The 25,647-nt window shown below is 38.1% G+C and overlaps 2 protein-coding genes across 4 annotated transcripts in view; one reads left to right on the forward strand and one right to left on the reverse strand.

Moving 5' to 3' along the window:
• Positions 1 to 25,647, reverse strand: part of LOC136260559 (uncharacterized) — a 34,808-nt gene that overhangs the window by 2,259 nt on the left and 6,902 nt on the right. Inside the window, exons 2-4 of one of the 3 annotated variants that reach the window (XR_010703610.1) lie at positions 2,514 to 6,511; positions 1,373 to 1,448; positions 381 to 448 (exon numbers count right to left, since the gene is read on the reverse strand). Coding sequence is in view for 1 of the 3 variants with exons in the window: in XM_066054348.1 (XP_065910420.1) it covers positions 1,373 to 1,448; positions 2,514 to 6,508 (4,071 nt within the window). In the remaining 2 variants the exon portion in view is untranslated. Of the gene's footprint in view, positions 1 to 380; positions 488 to 1,124; positions 1,449 to 2,513; positions 6,512 to 25,647 lie in introns of those variants that run through there. The other 2 variants (XR_010703609.1, XM_066054348.1) reach the window with 2 other exon arrangements.
• LOC136261498 (uncharacterized) lies at positions 17,411 to 18,662 on the forward strand. The gene is made up of 2 exons (XM_066055505.1): positions 17,411 to 17,643; positions 17,730 to 18,662. Exons 1-2 carry the CDS (start codon positions 17,422 to 17,424, stop codon positions 18,627 to 18,629), a joined length of 1,122 nt encoding a protein of 373 aa, XP_065911577.1. The 5' UTR covers positions 17,411 to 17,421; the 3' UTR covers positions 18,630 to 18,662.

Raw genomic sequence — 25,647 nt, forward strand, 5'->3', positions numbered from 1 at the left:
AGCTAGTTATACTAACTTTTAAAAATGCTAAATGGCCACATTGGATGTGGCCAGGGATGAAAACCTAACAATTAAGCCTAACACAGTAGACAAAATTTCAGGAAGATGCATTCAAGTCAGGTCAAAAGCTGTAAGCCAAAGGCTAATGTAAATTTTGTCTTTGACGCAGATCATCCAATAGTGAGTGCTTGTGTGACACCCCAGTGAAACAAACGTACACTAGGTCCCTATTAAAAGATGGTCACCAGTAGGTTGAAATATCTCTGAAGTAAATTATCACCATGCTTGTGCTAAGAATTCTGTTCATAGCATTTTTAAAACAGTACACTCAAGGATAATGGAAGGTAACAGAGGTGATGTGATACATAATGCATACATACCTCTGTTATCCTGGCAGACCAATTAGTCGCACATCATCTTCAGTCATCACAAGACTGGCTGCTGTCACCTATTGAGTTTGATGTGTCTCAGTGCTTTATCAATGTGCCTATAATGTAGTGTTGTTACATAATGGTATGTAGAGGTGCATCAAACAATGTGAAAGTAACAAAAACTGTTTCAGAAATTGTAAGATTATGCAAGTTTCAGACCCTTGGGAAAGAGGCTACAGTATTATCCATTAGCTACAGTTATGCTATTCCTCTAGTAAAGAAGGTGATGCCAGGGTCTAGCTGTAAAGCCGAAAACCAAACAAAAGGTATCTACCTGCTGACAATAGCTGCCCTCATCTATTATTTATAACTACTATACGTAGCTTGCTACATTGCTTCTCTGAATACCGTGACTGCTCTATTAGAGTATCTCGAATTATTGATGCCTGGGCCTGGGCTGGGCCGGGTTCTGGCTATGCCTCTACTTCTCTTAAGTAGACATGAAGCTTGACTCCAGCAGTGTCCCAAACTTGCAGTTGAAGAGGATGTTCATGCAAACTAATAAAATCATGCCCTGAGCTTAATTAATTTAGTCTTAATTGAGTTTATAATTATTTTGCATCAATTTCTGCGTATCTGTTTAACTTCACCATAAATATATGTTAACCACAAATAAACAAACACAAATGCATAACTGCTATATAAACTGTTGGAATTGTTCTATGTGTATATATATATATATATCAGATCAAATAATTGAACCACACAACTTATCAGTTATAGCTCTCACATGATTACAAACATATTAGAGTTACAATTGTAAAATTTCATCAATCCTAATCTCTATATTATAACATTACACACTATATAAATCTACTACAATATGTCACACATGGAAATTAGCTGTTGTGATGCATAATGCAATGGTTGACCATCACTATAGAGTACATGGCTAAAATATGTAGTGTGTCACTGTGCATAGTAACTGCATAGTAGCAAACCTAGTCAACATGATCATAATTAAAAAATGATTCCTGGTACTGGTTATACTGCTGCTGGCTTGACCCTTGATATTTCCTGTAACATTAGCAGTAAGCATGAAATATATATGTAATACATAGCTACATAATGTTTTTATCATACAGAATGGTAGTACTGTATGATAAAAACTTTTGGGTTTTCTTGTCCAACAATATCACCCAAAAACAGCCCCACCTTTCCTTTATAACACCTTGGCAGTATTTTTTACCATAAAAGTCTTCAGAGTGATCCTATACCTTTCCAACAAGTTTCTATAAATTTTTAAAAACTTATGTAATAGAATTTTATGTTTGCTCACTGACTGATTAAATAACTGATGGTAACATAATGCTTTTATTAGAATTGGATGGAAATCATCTGATTTAATTAGCAGTTTTGTACACTGTATACCGTATATGACCGTATTAAAGCCGGGCTCAAATACACGTAGGGGCTCAAATATACACCGGGTACAGCTAGGGGACTGTCATAATAAATGCCTGGGCTCATTTAAACGCCGGGGTGCTAATGATATGCACTGAAAGGGGTTCTAAACTTGTGTCAGCTGCTAACTATACAGTGATGTCTCGTCACCAGTCTTATGATGTCTTGTCTTGTTCGACTATGCCTTCTCTTCTGGTGATGGCCATAGCGTATTTATCGTGGTCATTGTCATCTTTCCGCCCGACTTCCAATGTTTCACCCAGCAGAAGAGTCCGAATGGGTTTATGTATGTGATGGGCTATGGATTTCGTATTTCGTAGGTACTTTTACTGGCACCTGTCATTCTCAACGAGTGGCTAGTAAGAAATAAAAATTAACGCCGGTCTCATTTAAACTCCGGGTCAAAAATGATTTATAGGAAATAAACGCCCGGGCTTCTATACGGTCATATACGGTAACTGAATTCCTTTGACCTGACATGGGATCTGTAACCATTATAGTAGGGAAAGGTGGTGCCAGACTATCCTCAATGTGTGTCAGTAATGCACTTGTCAAACATCAGTGCCATGTGATATACATAGAGAAAAGGCTTATTACATAGTATGCATGCAAGTACATATTTGTGTCTATATTATGTCAATATTTCTAAACTATAGTAAAACTCTGTTACAAACGTACCTGGAACTGACATTTCTTCTAGAAACTAATGGATGACTCTCATGTAGAACAGTTTCAGTCGGGAGCACATCTGCATTTTCATCTTTATACAGACATTTACAATGCTGGCCACATAGACACCTCATTACTGAGTATATAGCATCTTTCTTGATATACATTGATAAGATAATGTAAGCCAAGAGAGGTAGAAAGAGTAGTCCATAAGCCACACCACTGATAGCACTATCTTGGAAGTCAGTAGATTCTGATACTGAAATTATTTGTAGACACACAACCAGCAGTAACAACTGTAGTACAATCCCATCATATTGATTGAGTGCATCATTGTCATATGGTCGCAACAGAAAGTGTGACAAAGCAAGAGCAACACACACTATTGCAAGCAAATACAATAAAATAAACTGGTCTGAGGTGATAACCACAATAAAGAGGATTACTTGTCGACACAGAAAATAGATAGCAGCAAACCAGCGATACTTGTCCTTGTAACATCCTTGAAACTGATCCAGTATTGGCTTTATTCTTATGAAGTTAATTCTGCTATTTATGAATGGCTCTACTAGAAGCAAAAGAGGCAAACCAAGAACTATTACTGATTCAAACAGCACAGCAATTATAAAGTAAACAATGTGACGACCATTCAAGTACTTCATATGCGGTGACAAGTAACAGTAAAGGTTGTCATTAGCTTCATATTGTAACCATCGGAATAACTGTAATGAAGTGTCTGCTATTGAGGTGTACGTCAATGTGAGAATTAGGCAAATTACACGAATAATTCCCCTGCTAATGAATAATGCAAATCTTCTGGAGCATCTTGCAAATATGGCAAGCAACACAAGAATCAGTGAAATTGCAGTAGGATGAATATAATGTAGGGCATATTGATCTATCCCACTCATTCCTTTAATGAAACAGAGCTTGCCAAGAAATCCTGGGCTGAGCCTAATGATGCTGAATATAACTTTTTCCACAATATCTAATCCACTAGAAAAGTGCAAAATTTGTCCCAACAAAATGTCCACCACACTGTAATAGTAGATGATCCCATACAAATATCCCAGGTTGATTTTGAAGTACATAACGCCCAAAGCAATTACTATTATAAGAATCCAGTAAAGAACTGTACAGATAATGACTAGAAATGTAATTCCAATAGAACAATCTTCCTCTTCAACACAGTCATTAAAGTCAAATGACAATGTGTAGTTACCACTACACTCACCGCAAGCTGGTCCTTCTCTGTGTACATTACACTGATCATCATAACCCACAGGAAGTACGTACCTACCAGGAGTATCTTCAATACGACTGAAATTACAGTATTTTTCTGGACACTTTGATACAGTCCTACTTCCATCTACTTCTCCAAACCAGTATTCTTTCTTAATGGTTGTGGTATTATCTACACATGTCACTGTATTGTCATCTGAATGGTAACACATACATTGATGGGAATCTGGATCATACACGTAACCTAACTGACATGGAACTAAATCAATAATTAACTTCAAACTAACCATCCCACTGTGCAGTCTCAAAGGTACTAAAGCATTTTGAGTCACCTCATCTCCAGCAATACTTATCCCACGCAACTCATCAACAATCAAAACAAAGTCACTTGTACAAGTGTAGTTGTCACAGTTTTCAATGCATTCGATAAAAAATCTTGTGGCTTCTGCTTGTTTATTATTATAGCCAGTGATGTTAGCAAAAACTCTAATTTCTTGACCTAATGTGATTCCAGTTATGTTACATTCAGTAGAGTCATTATTACATTTTGCAGGTTCCCCTAACTCAAGAATCTCTGGCTGGGTAGCTAAGACTAATGGTTCAGTAACATATGGTAGGAATGTAAAACTTTCTGGAATATAAAACATAGAGTTATTATCTGAAGTATTACTGGATCTTCTAACAGTTTGAAAATTATGAGCATCATCATAGAATATTGCTTGTCCTGACAACAAAGCAGTGTTGTTTGTTATATTAATGGTTACATTGACTACATCATTTTTGGGCACTTCATTGCAAAACTCAGCAGTGTAAATTACTGTAGTACAATTATTTGTTTCATGAAAGATTTCAGTACAGAAGTCACTTTGTGGATAGAACAGCCAGTGACATTGGCTACGGTCCACATTAGAGAGTACAAAATCAACAAATATAGCCCCACCATGTTGATTAGCAGAGTTGTCTATAAAGTGAAACTGGTATGAAGTATAGTTGAGTAAAATGTATGAGTCACTTAAATACAAAGCAGCTCCTGTATCAGCCTCATTGTGTTCAAAGACAGTAGTACCTTTCCCTACCAGTACAGTATTGAATAGTTTTAGTGGAGTACCACTGTTATGACTAAAGATTCCATTTAAAATCAAGAATGCCGGCAATACATAATATTCCATAGAAGTGTAAACAATGCTATTACCTTGATTGTGAGTAAACATACAATTATCAATGAACATCAGATACGTCTTTTCTGTTGCACATCTTAAAGAGCTGTAAATAACAGAACCATCACCAAACCCAAAATTGTTCTCAAAATGTGAATTCTCAACATAACACTTGAAAATAGTTTCAAAAGCACCAGTTATATATAGTCCCCCTCCATTGCTGGAATAATGATTATCCATGAAAATTAGCTCTGATATCCGTAGAGTGCAGTTATCCTGTGAAACCTCCATTAAAATAAGCCCTCCTGTTTTCTCAGTGGCAAATCCTGTATTGTTTGTCATAGTTACATTATTAATTGACACAGCCATGTTCTCATTGCGAATTTGAAAATAAGTCAAAGCTGTTCCACTGTTTTTGTCAAAATTACTATTCACAATTTCAATTGAACCGTTGCACTTCATGTTTAGTTCCACCAATGTAATGTCATATTCTGAATTGTTAAAGAACTGACAATTGTCAATAAGTAAATATGATGGTACATCTGCAATGTTGTAACTTAGCATATTCCGCCCACCATTGTTGTTGTGAAATTGACATGATGATAATTGTATCAAGGACATTCCTATAGAATCATTCCAAGGTGCCTGGTCCTGGTGTATTGTGAGCGCAGAAGCATTGACATAAAATTTTAATACACTGTTACTATTAAATATCACAGTGGTTAATACAATATGTGGTGAATTTTGGGTTTTTATAAGAGCTCCTGCTCCACTACGACCACGATTAAATGAGAAATTAGTATTCTCAATGAAAATATTGGCAGCAATATTAGGATGAAGAGATACAAACAATAAACCAGCTCCATCAGCTACTTCACAGATTTCACATGGCACTTCTCTGTAGTCAATATCATTAACAACCCCTAAGTGTCCATTGTGGTCAAAGAGACAATTTGAAATGTTAACAGTTGCTTCCTCTAGTACATCTTGGATACGCAATGCTCCAGTTACATTAAAATCAGCTGCAGTACATTGAATGAAGCCACGTTGAGATTTAGCACAATAAATTATCTCATAATTGGCATTATATAAAAAGTGAGTATGCACAATTTCAATTAACCCAGATAGCAAAGTTATCGACAGTGCGCGAATACTAGAATGCTGAAATATACAATTAATGATAGACAAGTTGGATATTATGTGGAAATTTACTCCTCCAAATAGTCCAAATGTCTGGTTAAGGTTTGGATCACCACACCGATCCCATGTGATCCCTTCAATAACAACATTACTACAGATATTACAGAATACTCCACCAGTATTGTTACACATTACATTGGTGTTACCTTGTCCTCTTATTGCAATAGCATTAAGGTTGGGTAACTCTACTATTATAGTTAATGGGACTGATTTGGATGTTATGTTGACACAATCATTACTCCTTAAATTGTTTAGTACATAACCAAGTGAAGAACAAGGATAATCTCCTTTTAAACAATCTTCACCATCATTTCCATTAGTATTAACAGTGATCTCCCTAGTGCATTCAAACTTTCCCAAAGACACTTGAATTAGGAGCAGTAATACCGATACATAAGCAGCCATTTTCTGTGAAATATACACATATTCTATGCTGCATACTGACTGTATATGATTCAGAAAATAATGTGTTGTGCATGTGGTCCAAGATGCCAGTGTGCCACATTGTTTTTTTTTGCATGTGCCACACCATGGGTATATTGACAGTAAGAAAAAATGGTGTTTCCACACATACGTAGCTCTGTGATCCCCACCCCAATTTTAACAAAATTTTCTGCAGACATGCTTGCAAGGAAGGGAGTCCACATACCAGATTTGAAGGAAATTTTCTCAGCTATTTCCAGGGTACAAGTAGCTAAAATGTCAGATTTTATCTTCTACTTTTTACAGTATCAGTCTGCATGTTTTTATCACCACTTGGTCAAACATAGCACTGCTTTTTACTGTTATCCTCCTACACAGGATTTTAGTACTACACTGTATATTAGGGATCATAAAGGTTTTCACCTTCTCAGAAAAAACATGCTGACCAGAAACCAACATCACAATACCTTCATGGTGCCTTGGCAGTATTGGTTAGATACCAAAAGTGCCTTCAGTATATGGCCTGAAACGCTTGCTACAAATTTATTATTTGGTGAAATTTTCTACTGATTAACTGCCAGTTAGACTGACTGATGCCTTCAGGCAAGCATAATCTAATACTACGGACTCGATGTTTTCACTGTATGACATTGCTTCAGCCCGACAGGTGCAGGGTCCACAATGTGAAAATCAATATCCTCTTATCAAATACCTAACTATTGTCATGTGTTAAGTTAATTGAATAACACCAGTGTGGCAGCCAAGTTTGTCACTTTCTTCTGGAGAAAACAATAAAAATCACACAATGTTTTGACTGCATGTTTCGTAGGGTTCTTTGCATGCTTCAACATTGTATCAGTTAATTTGTTATCAGCTCATAACAATTGTGGTTAGATTTCATTGGTCAGTTTATGGTGGCAGAATGATCTTTGTTGCTTTTTAATGACAGATGTAGTAAATTATTGTATAGCTGGAGGATAACTTTTAAGAGTTTTTAGTTTTGGATGTTTTGAAGAGGCCTTTCTCTTAAAAATAAATTCCCAAGTCCAATTGTTCTTCAAAAATAAATTCCCACAAGTAAATGCTTTCACATGATCCAATATTTTGGCTTGGAGATGTATTGCGTATGTATTGTTTTATGTAGCTCAGTATTAATGATAATTGCATCATTAAACAGTTTCATAATTGCATCAATAGCCAGTAAACAGCTGATCCAGATCAGCCATTATTGGGAATTAATGCCATCTACTGCTATAACATAGATACAATCAAACTGGTGGCTGTTTAAAGTTTATTCCCTTGAGATTCCTCCAGTCTTTTTTCCAGTGCACAGGGATTAAATTATTCTATCAGTTTTTACAAACATATATTTCTTTATAATTTAGTGACATAGATTTTTGTTTATTTTAAATCTACTTGGACTCCAATATACTAGAGTTGTACCGATTCCCACTTTTTAGGGAAAACCAATATCCGATATATTTTTACCCTATGTTACCAATGTTAACCGATACCCGATTGTAGGTCTCTACAATTGTGACTGATTTTGACAAAACAAGGCTTCAACGCACAAAGCTTTGTTAGGAGATATGTCGATTTTAAGTAATTTTGTGTAATAACTTCCTAATGCCTACAGCTATGCAAACAAAATTTGTATTAATTATTCATCTATTTACTAGCTATCACTGAATGGGTGTATAAATGTCTGATACCCAAAATTTGCACTGTTTTGGGCAGCTTTTTTCGAGCGGGTAATAATATCACAGGTGGTAGTAATAGGGACGGAGGGTGGTGGGTGGGTTTAATATAGGGGTATAAAATGAAGTAAGAAGACAAATGGAATCCAGAGGCCAAGTTTGGGTTCTCCATGGCCCTCAAACCACTCCAAAGTGACTGAGAACACTATTGGCGAGCTCTCTGTGAAGTCCCAGCTCACTACACACCATTATCACAAAGCCATGGCCATTTAATGGCACCAATCTCCCACTCGTGGCTTTGACAGGGTCGGAAGAAAGCTGCTACAGAAACCAGACTGGCCAGTCCTGAAGGAAGTACAGTGTGGAATATGATAGTGTATTAGACCAGCAATCCATTTCTGGTAAAAACATAACTTTGATTTTGTGTGTGTGGAAGCCTGGTTATATGAAATCCAGTCACAATTATACTTGTGCACACTCCATTAAAAGTAGAGCTAGTAAAGCTAATTCTGTGAAATTGTACACTTATCTCAATCAAAGTTGCTAGTCAGACAAGTGGGCTAGGGCCTGAACCATCACTGTTCATCTTTGTGGTTACCACAAAACATAAACAAATTACCCAAGTACATACCAGAGCCTTTGACACCAGCCCTCCAGTGGTACTGCAGCTGCTGATGCTGAATAGACTAATAATCTGCTGGCCACAGCCCATTACAACCAATTTCTGATTATGGTAAAAACAGTTAATTATTGACTTCTACTGATTACCGATCGGATTATCGGTACAACTCTACAATATACGTATTACTTAGTCAAAATTTAAAACCTTTGAAATTCAGATTTTACTTCTTCTGCATAGAAAATAACATCTAATCCAAAACAGCCAAGCTGTAAAAAAAGAGTGTCTTGGCACAGAAATTCACCTGAATTGTCGTTATTAAAATTTTTTACCATTAACCTACCATCACAGCCATTTCTTGGCCACCACCTTGGATTTCACATCTTTTTCCACCATAGCCTTTTTGAGGGCCGCACTCTTTTTTTACAGCTTGGCTGTTTTGGATTAGATTTCACTTCTTTTTGTGTTTGTATTGGGACTTTTTTAACCTATCTTTTTTTTTCTTTACCACAGGAAGAAGAAAAGATGAAGCAGATGTACTTTAAATATTTCTGATTTTATCAGTAAATGTACAAATTATATATATAATACATATATTTATTACAGAACTCTCCATGGTGGTTTCTTTGTAACTGAACACTCTACAAGGTGACTTCTTCTAGCTACTATCTCTACAGGTGAATTGTTTGTAGCTGAAAGATCTACAAGGTAACTTCTTCTAGCTGTTCTCTCTACAGGGAGATTCGTTTGTAGCTCAACTCTCTACAGGTGATTTGTTTGCAGCTGAACTCTCTACATGATGGTTTCTTTGTAGCTGAACTCTCTACAAGGTAACTTCTTCTAGCTGATGTCTCTACAAGGTCACTAGTTTGTAGCTGAACTCTCTACATGGTGGTTTCTTTGTAACTGAACTCTCTACAAGGTGACTTCTTCTAGCTGATCTTTCTACAGGGTGACTTGTTTGTAGCTGAACTCTCTACAAGGAACTTCTTCTAGCTGATCTCTCTACAGGGAGATTTGTTTGTAGCTGAACTCTCTACAGGTGATTTGTTTGCAGCTGAACTCTCTACATGATGGTTTCTTTGTAACTGAACTCTCTGCAAGGTAACTTCTTCTATTGATCTCTCTACAGCACGATTTGTTTGTAGCTGAACTCTCTATATGGTGGTTTCTTTGTAGCTGAACTCTACAAGGTGATTTCTTCTAGCAGAACTATCTCTTTCCATAGCTGCATGTACTCCCTACAAGGTAACTTCTTCTAGCTGATCTCTCTACAGGGTGAATTGTTTGTAGCTGATCCCTATACAGGTTACTTGTTTCTAACTGATCTCTTGATTCTCTTCAGGGTGACTGCTCTATTAGGATGACTGCTCTATTAGAGTATTTCGATCTCGCACTTGCTACATAAAGTTGGATTTCGTGTTATAACTCCGTGGCTTTAAGTCTAATTCTTCTACACCATTGAAGAGCCTTTCTAAGATGATTACTCCATCTGTACAGCGATTTTCAAAGCATTACCCAAAGCGGTGTATCTGGTAGGCGTGGCAAGCAGTCGTTGTTTTTTTTTATTAGCTAATCTCGATTGCATAATTGTTACACACTGTTGGTTTTTTCGTTGCATCTTTCTGGTTTTTAGCTCGATTTCTTTCATACCACAAAAGGTTTGAGGTTCAATAGTTAACCTATTCACCCACCGATTTTCAGCGTCTTCCCATACGCGGTTTACCCTGTAGGCGTGACAACATATTGGTGTTATTTTTCGTGAATAATCACTCATAACTCTTTGCCTGTTTATCGTATTCCAGCCAAAGTTAGTACCGAGATGCGCCTTTATACCCCCCTTCTGTGTGCCAAATTTCAAGGCAATCGGATATATAGCGTTCGCGTTTTATAATATTTTTTTTATTTACATGTATTTTATTTTTTAGAAAATATGATCTAATCCAAAACAGCCAAGCTGTAAAAAAACAGTGCAGCCCTCAAAAAGGCTATGGTGAAAAAAGATGTGAAATCCAAGGTGGCGGCCAAGAAATGGCTGTGATGGTAGGTTAATGGTAAAAATGCCTTTAACGGAGTGGCTATTCGCACGGTCACGTACTAATAGCTCCGTGCTATTCGCACGGCAGTCACGTGATGTTATTATTTTACGGATAGTACACGCTTTATTTAATTCGAAAACTACACCTGGCTTTGAGCAGGATTTTTCACGTTTCTTTCTGGATTTTTCACGTTTCTTTCTGGATCTTTTTTGTCAGATGCCAGATGTTTTGTGTAGGAGACGAGTTCGCTAGTTACAATGACCTTAAAGACAAAGTTTCTGTGTTTGAAAGAACTGAATTTGTCCAATTGAACGTTCAGCGATCTAGAACAATCGACTCAGCAGTGAGACGTGCACCATCGAAGGTGTACAATGAAAATCTAAGGTATACAGAAATAGATTTTGTTTGCTCACAAGGAGGGAAAAAGTTCAAGACTGCATCTAAGGGTGAACGGCCGAACCAATGGTAAGTGTGTTTGTTTTACTGCCGTGTCTCAATTGTCCTCAGAGACATTGTGATTTGACAATTAATTCCCAGTGAATCCTGGTGCCAGAATCACTGACTCTTGCTTGTCAGGTATCAGAGAAAACTTCCAATGTTTGAATTGAATTCTGAACATTGTCATAATTTCTCAAGAGTTACACACCCCTCAACATCTTTTGGTGCATGGTGGAATGCTTTTAAACCACTGTTCTATAACTAAATAAGGGGTCTAAGCAGTAGTCCTAATGGCTTCAAAGATTTCCAGAAATCAAAATACAGTATACTCTTGTTTATCTACTCTGGAATGCCCATGACTGTTCTATTAGAGTATTTTACTGTAAATGTACATGTATAGGCTGCAAAAATACACTTTGTCTGAAAACATTTGTGTTCAAAATTTAGATAATTAACCTAGGGTTCTTTGTACCCTAATGGAACAGTCACCTCATTTACAAAATGTCATTATAATAATAGTGTTTTTGATTAACTGCTGCTTGCAGGAGTCTAGTCCAGACAGTGAAATCTATATGCATTTCTTTTATAGGACTTTTCAGAGGGAGTGCCCATTCTCTTTAAAACTGAGTTGCAGTCGTGATGGCCAAGTATTAGCTGTGTGGTCAGTGGTCAATGAACACAATCATGAAATTAGTGAGGTAATGTCATATAACACTTATACTGCGTCGTATTTGTAGAAAGTTAGCTATATTAAGGTTTATACTTTTTCGCAAATATGTAAAGTAGCTTAACAACATTTTCATAGCACCCCTTGTTTTGATTAGACGGAATCAAACCTTAAAAGTGTCTTAAGAGCAGCCAAAATATTTCCAAGATTTGCTATAGAATTTTCTAATGATTGACAGTTCGTTCAGATTAATGTAAATCAACAACAGCTAGGACTATGGGTTTGATATTTTACTGTTAGATATCACTTTAGTGCCTGTTGGCATACTATTGTTAGTGTAATACAAATAATGCATACATCATGTGTCATAATGATGGCATAAATAATAGTTAGACGTCAAGAACCAGGGTTCTACGGGATTTAGAAAACTCGAAGGCCCTGGGCTGTAGCGCCCGAGCGAAGCGAGGGTGCTACTAAGGGCCTGAGGGTTTAAGGGCCTGAGGGTTTTCTAAATCCAGTAGAACCCAGTGGTTCTTGACGTCTACAACTCGTTATTGTACCTTGAGTTGACAGCTGCTTGTAAACGAGAAATGTATGGCTAATTACTAGAAACAAGCCCTCTACACCTCCCTACATGGCAGGACCTCAGCGTGGCTGTTGCTACCCATTTAAACGCCCATGCGTTGCCAATGTTACAGGCGCGTGCTATGTATCGAAGTACTGGACTCGGCGACTGGACTACAACTCATTGTTGCTGTTGTTGTGCTTCGACAGCTGCTTGTAAGCAAGTAATGTAGTGTCGATTAGTACAAACAAGCCCATTACACCTCCCTCTAATTCAGTACGGCTGTTACTAGCCATTTAAACACTCACTCATGCGTTGCCAATGTTACAGGCGCGTAATTATCGTGTTTCGTATCGCCTCAGAGCGTGGTCTCTATTGGACATGACCGTGGCTCTACGAGATTTAGAGACCACGTTTTCAGCCAATCAAATTTCAGTATCAAACTTATTGTAGTCTAATAGTATCTTAAGTCATGGGTATAGCTTAAAACAAGGATTGAATGTCCACTAGGATATCTTCAGGTGTATGGTACAGATTTAGCAGATACAATTTTAGAGATATTTGCCAAGATCTAATCTCATTTTTAGATGTGGTTGTGGGCCTAACACAAAGAAGAGTGAATTATTATCGAATCAATTTCCAATACCAGAATAGATTTTATCATCAAGCGTGTGCTATATACTATATATTGAAGATGGCTTTGCATGTGTCTGAACAAATGGGTGTTAGTTTTTAAGCACCCACTCCTCATGTTATTTATCAACTATACACAGCGTACTTATATAAACATCCAGCATTGCATTGCACTATATTAGTCTGGGTTATATTTTCTACATTGTATTTGTTATGCTGCTTTAACTATAATTTTGCTTTTAGAACACATTTAGACACTATCCTAAGCAACGGAGAATGGAGGGACAACTGCTTGAAGAGACAGAGAACATGTTAAGTGTTAAAGGAAACAAAAAATGGTTCAGCAATATATCGTTGAAAAGGCTGGCAAAGTTGTTACTCTGAAGGACTTGCAAAATATAAGTGACAGGATAAAGGACAAATCAGTTGTTAGTGTTAACACACATGTTGATGAAATGAGAAAAATTGATGGTAAGAATTACAGGGATCATAAAGTAACAACCTTTTGCATAAAAGCTAGTGTTTCCCATACATTTGTGGTCTGTATCAAAAGTCACCTGTCTAATGCATCTCTAATGCATACATTCGTTTTCAAAAAGAACTTAGAAAAGTAGGTACATGTCCACAGTCAACCTTTGTGGTTGGCTGTTGGCACACACCTGGTTTAATAATTGATCCACCAAATAAAACCAGATAATTGAACTGCATACATAGTTGAAGTGTTGCGACGATGTGCTGTTTTCTAGTATTTAAGTTATAGCCCTTTTATGTATGTATGTAGGTACGCATATGTACATAATGTACATATCACTATACATGTACTTTCAATATCTGTGTAGGTGCTATTGTTGAAGTGTCCAAGGATGATAATAATGTTCTTGCAAGTATATTTTTCCAAACTAAGTCTTGGCAAAACACATATGAACAGTTTCCGGAGCTGATTTTGATTGATGCAACTTATAAACTGAATAATCTGGATATGCCATTGTACATTATCATGGTTGTTGATGGCAATGGAGAAAGTGAAGTGGTAGCACTGTGGCTGGTAGTTAATGAGGACAAGATTACAATCAGCCGTATGATGGATAGTTTTGTTAAGCACTGTGATACTTCTAAGGTGAGGTGCATAATGGCTTACAAAGACATGACAGAAAGAGACGTTATTACAGAAAAGATCTCAAGTGCAGCTTTGATGATATGTTTATTTCATACACTAAGAACGTTTCGTCGGGAGATCACCACTGAAAAATTGAACTTAAGTGCTGCTCAAAGAATCACAGTTTTAGAGGTCATCTCTAAACTTGTTTATGCCAGAGACGAGGATGAATACTTTATGTATTATCAACAACTAAAGGAAACCAAGCTTACAGCAGTGATTGAATATTTTGATACTAACTGGCATGACATTAGGGAGCAATGGGTAGAAGGGCTTAAACGGGAATCATGCCATTATTTGAACAGTACCAACAACAGGCTGGAATGCATAAATCAGAAGATTAAAAGTGTTGTTAGCAAGCATTCATCTGTTTTGAATTTCTTTCAAGATTTGATGAAATGCTTAAATTCACTGGCTTTGGAACGGGATCATCGTGCTGCTATGATTTTTAAGAAGACACCTGTGAATTTATTTCCTGGACATAATTCCCTTTCTGAGTATCGCGAGTTGTTAACACCTTATGCATTTTCATTTGTTGTAAAACAATTTGAATTATCCAAAAAAAGTGGAGAGCACAGAAAAGTTAGATGGTGATACACGGACAATCGTTATCCATGCCAAAGGGAAAAATTTGAATACATCAGACCATCATTGTAACTGTGGATTTAATACAGCTATGGAGCTACCATGTAGACACATTTTCTCATTTCGCAATTATGCTAAACTCGATGTTTTTGAGCCAACGCTGTGTGCTAAAAGTTGGACTCGTAACTACTATAAGAGTAGTCATCGTGTCTTCATTTCTAATGCTCATAAGCTACTATAAGAGTAGTCATCGTGTCTTCATTTCTAATGCTCATAAGTTTGTTGATGTGAAGGTCTCTACTGTGGACAGTTTACCAACTAAAAAAGTCCTATCTCAGCATGATAAGTACCGGAAAGTTTTCACAATATCACAAAAACTGGCTAATTTGGCCTCCTACATTTCAACACGAGAATTTTCTTATGCTGTAGAGTGCTTGGAGAATATTGTAAAGGCTTGGGAACAAGGGAAAAGAGTGACTGTTCAAGTTGTTGATGCAAGCTCTGATGTAGTGGAACAAGATGACAATGACTTAACCAACTCTGATGAATCGTTAACTAATTTTGCTGATCTGGAGGATTCAACTTCTGCTAGTTTCTCTGCTGTTGCAACTGATGCCCCTTGTGACAATGGTTGGGACTCAGAGTCATCCCTAATGGATTATGACCATAGTTGTGTGAATGATACTTCAGTGGCAGACCAATGGCGGATCCAGGATGGGGCATTTGGGGCAAATGCCCCCCCCCCCCCCCCCCCCCTCCTCCCCCCTTCAAGAAATTGCATACAAGATCGACATACTCTAATAAAGCAGTCAGTTACTCTAATAAAGCAGTCACAATGTTCATGAGGCAGTGTAGCTTACCTATGAAGCTATAAATAGGATTTTATTTTACATAACAGACATGATATATTTGGTAAAGGATCACTAGCTATTATTGTTGTGACCTTGTTTTTTTGGTCTTCAACTGTTTTTCTGCAAGGTGCCCCCCCTCTTTCCAAACTCTGGATCCGCCCCTGCAGACTGCAACATGATCAGTCACAATTACAGTAGTCTTCATTGTGTCAATAACCCCAATGATCACAGTCATGCAGAGAAGGATTCTAATGATCACAGTCATGTCAAGAAGGACTCCAGTAATCGTGTTGATGTCAAGAAGGATTCTGATAATCATGGTCGTGTCAAGATGAACCCTGATGATCACAACCATGTCAAGAAGGAATCCAGTAACCGTCGTCATGCCAAGAAGGACTCCAGTAATCATGTTGATGTCAAGAAGGACACTGATGATCATGGTCGAGTCAAGGTGAACCCTAATGATCATAGCCATGTCAAGAAGGAATCCAGTAACCATCGTCATGCCAAGAAGGACTCCAGTAATTGTGTTGATGTCAAGGAGGACTCTGATGATCATGGTCATATCAAGATGAACCCTGATGATTACAGTCATGCTGAGGAGGATTCCAATAATCACAGTCATGTCAAGAAAGACTCCAGTAATCGTGTTGATGTCAAGAAGGACTCTGATAGTCACGGTCGTGTCAAGATGAATCCAAATGATCACAGTCATGCTAAGAAGGAATCTGATAATCACACTTGTGTCAAGAAGGACTCTAGTTATCGTCTAGATGTTAAGAAGGATTCTGATGGTAACGGTCATGTCAAGATGAATCCCACTGATCACAGTCATGCTAAGAAGGATTTCAATGATCACAGTCAAGCTGAGAAGAGCTCTATTGATCACTGTCATGTCACAAAGGACTCCAGTAATTGTCATCATGTAGTCAAGAAGGAATCTGATGGTCACAGTCATGTCAATCCCAATGATCACAGTTGTGCCAAGAAAGACTCCAGTAGTTTTCGTCATGTCAAAAAGGACTCTGATGATCACGGTCGAGTCAAGATGAACCCCAATGATCTCAGTTGCACCAAGCCTAACTCCAATAATCACAGTTGTATTAAGAACTCCGATGATCATTGCCATGTCAAGATGCATTCCAGTAATTGTGTTCACATCAGCAATGACTCTGATAATCCCAGTCACAAAAATGATTCAGTGGCTGCTGATTTTAACAGTGATCATAGTGATGTCAAAGAGGACTTACTGGTAAGTTCACAGAAATCCATTGATCCTACTGACTGTCAAATTATCAGTGATGATGAAATTACGGATCTCAATTCAATAAAATTGCCACCAAAAATCAAAAAGAGAGGTAGACCTAAAGGTGCAGATTTAACAGTAATAGGATTGCCTAGAAAGAAAAAGTGCACCATGAAACCAATAAAAGTTTTAAAGAAACCTTGTCTGGAACGGGATAAACAAATACTTAGCTGGATGTTACCTGATGAACTGGTAAAGAAAGCTCTTTCAGGTGAAAAGATAGGACAAAAAGAAATTATTAGCGATGTTCAACTTTCTCTAAGTCTGCTTGATGAAAATGTCAACTGGGTGTCAGTTCAGCAGTTTTTTACAAAAGCAGTTTGGGTAAAGGTAGCAGACATGATAGCTGAGTTAGAGAAGAATCCTCAGTGGAAATGTGGAGTTTGTCACAAAGACATATCATTGACACCATCAATTGTATGTGAATCTTGCCTGGTGTGGTACCATATTAAATGTTCTGGCTTAAATGTTGCCCCAAAAAAGGCAGAGTGGTTTTGTCAGTTATGCTATGCTACTTGTTCTACTGATGTATTGAGAAACAATGAAAGTAATGGAATTAAGGTAAACTTCTGCATTTGGCATAATAGTAACCTTGTATATGTTAAATTGGGCTTGTATATAATGATGTTTTTCTTTGTTTACTGTAGGATGTTACATCAGTATCACAAAATGGGCAACACAAAGGGAATTCAACAAAGCAGACTAGGCGACGGAAAAGAAAAATGCTCCAGGGCCCTTCTTATAGACATGATGTGGTTCAAAGATTTAAACATTTGGTTCATGACATTAAAGCTGGTGAGAAGCTTGGAGATGATCACATTAATGCCATCAATCAGCTACTGTATGATAAATTCAAAGATTTCCAGGGCTTGTCCACACCTTTACTGGGTCTAAAACTATCATTTCCAAAGTTTGACTGGTTGGCAGGATTCGCCTATTTTCAAATTTTACACACGGGTGAAGACCACTGGATTACAATTAAAATGAATTCAGACCATGAAGTGGACGTATATGATAGTGTTTTTTTGGAGCCAAGTTACAATACATTAAAGCAGATTGCTTCCATCGCTCAATGCAAAACGTCCACTATAGAGTTAAACTTAGAAAGGGGACAAGTGCAACGAAATAGTACTGATTGTGGTGTATATGCAATCGCCTTTTTAACTGATTTGTGTCATGGAAAAGACCCAGCATCTTGTCAGTATGCTGGGATTGTAGAATTACGTAATCATCTTATAAGTTGTCTAGAGAATGGTCAATTGTCACCATTTCCATCAACAGTCACTGCAAAGAAAAAGCCGTTAGTCAAACAGCTTAATGTGTACTGTTGCTGCAGGCTACCACGTGCAATAGAACATGTAAAACATCCACCTGCTGAGGAAGCTACAACAATGATTAAGTGCTACATTTGTGACAATTTATACCATTACTCTTGTGTTGGCATCACTTTGAAAGAGGCAAAGAGAATGAATACTATTAGAGAAATGTGGTTTTGTGACTATAAGGGATGCGAGGATGCATTTGGTGATGTTTTTGACTCAGACTGACTCCTATTGATTTACTTAATCTGCAACTTTACAGTGTGTATTATTTTGCAGTGTTGGGCAAGTTACTTTGTAAAAGTAACTAGTTACATATTACATATTACTTGCAACAGAACTATTTAGTTACAGTTACATATTACCCATAAAATAAAGTAACTGTAATAATATTACATATTATATTACTTTGTGTCCACAGCCTTAAGCTGTCACGTGTGAAACTACCATCTTATCACGTGACATGATTGCATTGTTGGACAACGTGCAAATCTTGGTTATAAGTAAAAAGCTAGTGGATGAGCTTCATTCAGTAGGCCTTGATACTTCGTTGTGGTTAGGCATTACTCAGAGGATTACTAACGAGATTAGTAACTTCGTTACTTTTAGTAATAATGTTATGTCATATTAGACTCGTTACAGTAATCATATTACTTAGGTAACGCGTTACATTTGTAAGTAAAGTATCTTGCGTTATATTACCTGTTTTCATAGCGTATTTCGTTATATTACTTTGTTACCACAAAAGTAATAATATTATGTAACGCGTTACATAAGTAACGCGTTACTCCCAACACTGTTATTATGTAAATCTACGTATTAGTTTTACCGTATCAGTTTATAAACTCTTATGACTAACTGATTAGCTATGAACTTCTGCGTGACTGCAAGTTGGGTAGGTGTGTCTTTAAGACTCAGAGACATGCTTGCATGTCGTACAACGATGGCTATTTAAGTACACAACCCGTACTGGGAGTGGTGCATAGCAGAGAGAACGGGTGTCCTTGGACTCGCACGATCACATTTGGTGCCGTATCCATTATACTTCCCGAATGCACGTATATACACACCCCGAAGATGTACACCATAGTAAAGGATCTATATGCACACACATGCAAACTGCATCTGCATTCTCTTAGTAACCGTGTGAATAGCTCTGAGCGAGATTCTGTACTATTTGCACGGTCACGTACGAATAGCTCCGTGCTATTTGTACGTGACCGTGCGAATAGCAACTGCCAAATTTTAATAACGACAATTCAGGTGAATTTTTGTGCCGCTTGGTCTTGGCAAAAAATTCACCTAAACTGCCGTTATTAAAATTTTTACCATTAACCTACCATCACAGCCATTTCTTGGCCGCCACCTTGGATTTCACATCTTTTTTCACCATAGCCTTTTAGCTTGGCTGTTTTGGATTAGATTTCTTTTTGTATTTGTATACCACAATAGGCCGGCTTTGGGACTTTTTTAACCTGTCTTTTTTTCTTTACCACAGGAAGAAGAAAAGATGAAGCAGATGTACTTTAAATATTTCTGATTTTATCAGTAAATGTACAAATTATATATATAATACATATATTTATTACAGAACTCTCCATGGTGGTTTCTTTGTAACTGAACACTCTACAAGGTGACTTCTTCTTGATGCCCTCTCTACAGGGTGAATTGTTAGTAGCTGAATAATCTACAAGGTAACTTCTTCTAGCTGATCTCTCTACAGGGTGGTTTGTTTGTAGCTGAATTCTGTGCAGGTGATTTGTTTGCAGCTGAGCTCTTTACAGAATGGTTTCTTTGTAGCTGAACTCTCTACAAGGTAACTTCTTCTAACTAATCTTTCTACAGGGCAATTTGTTTGTGGCTGAGTTTTCTACAGGGTGATTTTTTGAAGCTGAACTCTCTACAAGGTGACTTCTTCTAGCTGATCTTTCTACAGGGAGATTTGTTTGCAGCTGATCTCTCAACATGATGGTTTCTTTGTAACTGAACTCTCTACAAGGTGACTTCTTCTAGCTGATCTTTCTAGAGGGTGATTTGTTTGTAGCTGAATTCTCTACAAGGAAACTTCTTCTAGCTGATCTCTCTACAGGGAGATTCGTTTGTAGCTGAACTCTCTACAGGTGATTTGTTTGCAGCTGAACTCTCTACATGGTGGTTTCTTTGTAGCTGAACTCTCTACAAGGTAATTTCTTTTAGCTGATGTCTCTACAAGGTCACTATTTTGTAGCTGAACTCTCTACATTATGATTTTTTGTAACTGAACTCTCTACAAGGTGACTCCTTCTAGCTTTTCTACACGGTGATTTGTTTGTAGCTGAACCCTCTACAAAGAAACTTCTTCTAGCTGATCTCTCTACAGGGAGATTTGTTTGTAGCTGAACTGTCTACAGGTGATTCGTTTGCAGCTGAACTCTCTACATGATGGTTTCTTTGCAGCTGAACTCTCTACAGGATAACTTCTTCTAGCTGATCTCTCTATAGGGAGATTTGTTTGTAGCTGAACTCTCTACATGTGATTTGTTTGCAGCTGAATTCTCTACATGATGGTTTCTTTGTAACTGAACTCTCTGCAAGGTGACTCCTTCTAGCTGATCTTTCTACAGGGTGATTTGTTTGTAGCTGAACTCTCTACAAGGAAACTTCTTCTAGCTGATCTCTCTACAGGGAAATTTGCTTGTAGCTGAACTCTCTACAGGTGTTTTGTTTGCAGCTGAACTCTCTACATGATGGTTTCTTTGTAGTTGAACTCTCTACAAGGTAATTTCTTCTAGCTGATCTTTCTACACGGTGATTTGTTTGTAGCTGAACTCTCTACAAGGAAACTTCGTCTAGCTGATCTCTTTACAGGGAGATTTGCTTGTAGCTGAACTCTCTACATGTGATTTGTTTGCAGCTGAACTCTCTACATGATAGTTTCTCTGTAGCTGAACTCTCTATAAGGTAACTTCTTTTAGCTGATGTCTCTACAAGGTCACTAGTTTGTAGCTGAACTTTCTACATGATGGTTTCTTTGTAACTGAACTCTCTGCAAGGTGACTTCTTCTAGCTGATCTCTCTACAGGGTGATTTGGTTATAACTGAACTCTCTACAAGGAAACTTCTTCTGGCTGATCTTTCTACAGGGAGATTTGTTTGTAGCTGAACTCTCTACAGGTGATTTGTTTGCAGCTAAACTCTCTACATGATGGTTTCTTTGTAGCTGAACTCTCTACAAGGTAACTTCTTCTATTGATCTCTCTACAGGACGATTTTTTTGTAGTTGAACTCTCTACATGGTAGTTTCTTTGTAGCTGAACTCTACAAGGTGATTTCTTCTAGCTGAACTATCCCTTTCCATAGTTGCATGAACTCCCTATAAGGTAACTTTTTCTAGCTGATCTCTCTACAGGGTGAATTGTTTGTAGTTGATCTCTCTACAGGGTGACTTGTTTCTAGCTGATCTCTATACAGGTTGCTTGTTTCTAGCTGATCTCTTGAATTCTCTTCAGGGTGACTGCTCTATTAGGATGACTGCTCTATTAGAGTATCTCGATCTCGCACTTGCTGCACCAAGTTGGATTTCGTGTTATAACTCCGTGGCTTTAAGTCTGATTCTTCTACACCATTGAAGAGCCTTTCTAAGATGATTACTCCATCTATACAGCGATTTTCAAAGCATTCCCCCCTAGCGGTTTATCTGGTAGGCGTGGCAAGTAGTCGTTTTTTATTAGCTAATCTCGATTGCGTAATTGTTACACACTGTTGGTTTTTTCGTTGTATCTTCCTGGTTTTTAGCTCGATTTCTTTCAAACCACAAAAGGTTTGAGGTTCAATAGTTAACCTAATTCCCACCGATTTTCAGCTTCTTCCCATACGCGGTTTACCCTGTAGGCGTGACAACATATTGGTGTTATTGTTCGTGAGTAATCGATCATAACTCTTTTCCTGTTTATCGTATCCTAGCCAAAGTTGGTACAGAGATGCGCCTTTATACCCCCTTTCCGTGTGCCACATTTCAAGGCAATCGGATATGGCGTTCGCGTTTTATAGCAGTTTTTGTAAGTGTGCGAAAAGAGGAAGAAAAATAAGAAGAAAAAAAAACCGAAGAAACTAAGCCAATTTTTGAAGTCGCATATCTCGGGAACGCGTCAAGCGAATTCGCTCTAATTTGGAATGTGGAGTGCTGAAGGTGGAGGGAGTGTCCACAGCAAAAATCGCCATGTTTCATCAAGGCAGCACAGAGCTACGGAGGTGCGAAAATTGCGTTTTCTTTCTTCCTGTCAATATACTACGGGTGTTGCGCGCCGGCTTCTTGGGCCGCACGACACACTACCGTGTGTCTTGATTAGAACATACAAATAAACAGTTAAACAATTAAATAAAAAACTGAGTCTCTGATTGCACCAAGGCCACAGGAGCACTTTTGATGTAATGACCTTGTGAAGATCACGCTCCTCTAATGCACTGGATTGCTGACGCAGCAAACAAAATGACAGTCAGAGACAGCGTTGGAAGTGGGTCACACCTGTTGACCCATTGACCCACAAACCAATGTGGATGTGACCCACATGATAGTTTTTATATTTTTAATTGTATTGTAAGATGAGAGATATAAATTAAGATACAATTGAAAATCTGTAATTTGCTAATTGATTGTACAAAAATCATTAAAATTGATAAGGTCTTGTCCATGTACAGTTAGATTATCCCTTTTCTAACAGCTTCATAAAAGACAACAGTGGATTCCACAGCATCATCCTTTAGGCGGTTCCTGTCTTTCCATGCAATACGTCCTGCCCCACTAAAATGCCTCTCAGACTCAGCACTAGATGCTGGTATGACTAACACTCGCCGTGCCAAACAACTCAAAATCGGAAAGTTAAAGCTCTGCTGTCCCCGGATCAAATACCGACCTCACAGCATCAGGCTGCTGTAAATCTACAACAGTTATAGAGTTGTAATGTTGGAACTCTGCATCAACATCAGCTTCAAAATCTGATACATGGCCACTACTTTTAGAGGTACTGGAAGCCACATTTCTATATTCAGCAAATGGGTCATATTTTGCCTTCTTGGTAGATGTTTCATTATCAGGGCATTCTGCTGTGGTTGTCATGTCTTCAAGGTCAATGAGTACAATTCAGTGCTCTCCCCACAAGACCTTTCCCATCCTGTATTGATAGAGGTGGACAAATGGTGGCATGCACAATTAATGTGACACTTGGAGTTTGTTTCAGCTACCATGTTTGCACCTTTATCAGTGGCATGTGAGACACATGATTTCAGCCTTCATATCATGACCGCTTGCTGATCTCACGATTTTCAATAAAATTTCCTAAGGCACGCTAAATCTCCTTGATTTAAGCCCCAAAACGTCTTTGTAGCAGGTACTATATCACGTGATCAGTTAATTAGAAAAGTGGGATGCCTCTTATTTTGAACTGGAAATTTGGTGGTTTCCAGTATTTTTGACTGTGTCACGAGTCACTGTGCTGTCAAACTCAACGAACTAAGCATTATTTGAAGGTGAGAAGAGATTCAGCACACATGGAAGGTGAAGAATAAAGAGAAATCCTACCAGTTGTGGTATTAGTACAAATGTGTATTGCTTAATTTCGGTTGTTGTGAGGTGTACTTGTGCAAAAAGTCTGACTAAATCCACTGCTGGATACTGATTACTCAAGAAATGAGAGGTGATTTCAACGATGAATCACTGGTGAACCAGTACAACATCAACTGAGTTGAAAGACTGATATCACGTGATTCAACGATGGAGCAAAGATAGTAGGTTCTTGTCATATAGCTAGCAGGCTACACTGTAGCATAGAGATATTATAAGCTGCGGTAAACAGCAGTATTGCACCCACATAGCTAGCTAGTTGTGCTTTTAAAACATTTTTTTTGTTAAAACAAATGTATATGCATGAGCCCCATCATAAAGATGGTAGGCTTCACAGCTGCATGGGGCATGGGTGGCTGGCTTTCTCACGACCAGGTCTGCTTCCAGGTTGAGAGGTCTGTCTTTGTGCCTAGTGATTTTTCTTCCCCATTTGCCATTCTTTTAAAAAGAAGACTGGACTTTCACACATTACAACAAGCAACACCACGTACTTGCTCATTCTTCACTGCCGGGATCCCAAACAAGACGAAACTGGTCCCAAGCATGACTGCCCTTTGACTTCTTGTTAATCTTAAGAACTAACTCTCCCGACGCCACACGCTTTGTAACAGTTTGAGGCGATATGGTATCACATGGTTCAGAATGAATACCAGCAGATGGCGGCTCAGATGCAATGTTCAACAGTGCCGCTCCTTCGCGCAAATCTGATGCTCGACCAGAAGCCATATTTCAAGTTCACGTGATCTAATTAATTATCCGGGTCACATCCGGATAATTTATTTCACGGATGAGACCTGCTCGACCCGGCAAAAAAGTGACCTGAATGACCCGGATTTTCCGGGTCATCCGACCCACTTCCAACGCTGATCAGAGACTAGTGTGCGAAAAGAGGAAGAAAAATAAGAAGAAAAAAATGAAGAAACTACGCCAATTTTTAAAGTCACATATCTCGGGAACGCATGAAGCGATTTTGCTCAAATTTGGAATGTGGAGTGCTGAAGTTTGAGGGCGTATCCACAGCAAAAATCGTCTTGTTTCATCAAGGCAGTGCGGAGCTACGGAGGTGCGAAAATTGCATTTTCGTTCTTCCTGTCAATTTACTCATGGGTGTTGCGCGCCGGCTTCTTGGGCCGCACGACACACTACCGTGTGTCTTGATACACTGTACTGGTATCTGCCCTATGTTCATGCTTACACCTATTATGTGTAAGTTTAACACATTTCGATTTATAACCTTTTCTTACAGTTAAATAGCAAACAATGATGTTGAAGTGTATAGATATACTTTTCTACTCTTACTACAGAAGTTGGTCTATCTAATGATATGTAGCTATACTGTTATTTTATTGTATGATTTAGAGGTGAGTAAAAAGGTTACTTGAAAGATTGAGAAAGAACATGAGAAACTACATGAGCAGCACAAAGTGTACATAAGGCTAAAGAGTTTACTAGCAGGGATCAAACCTGGCAGACCATGCTTACTAGTGATTCACTTCAACCACCATGCTACACAACACCTTTCACAAGCTAGCTATTATGCAAGTAAGTTATACTTATGAAGGCATGAAGCTATTGAATGACATAAGTGTTAATCCATGCAATCTGCAAAAAACGTGTGGCTTTCAAAGGCTGGGGAAAAAAGTTGTG

Source organism: Dysidea avara, chromosome 7 (assembly GCF_963678975.1).
Source record: "Dysidea avara chromosome 7, odDysAvar1.4, whole genome shotgun sequence".
Classification (NCBI taxonomy): domain Eukaryota; kingdom Metazoa; phylum Porifera; class Demospongiae; order Dictyoceratida; family Dysideidae; genus Dysidea; species Dysidea avara.

What these genes read in the sequence shown, in the direction of transcription:
- LOC136261498 (XM_066055505.1), top strand. Translation starts at nt 17,422, where the DNA reads ATGATAGCTGAGTTAGAGAAGAATCCTCAGTGGAAATGTGGAGTTTGT. An exon ending in ATGAAAGTAATGGAATTAAG is followed by an intron (nt 17,644 to 17,729) that starts GTAAACTTCTGC and finishes TGTTTACTGTAG; the next exon opens with GATGTTACATCAGTATCACA.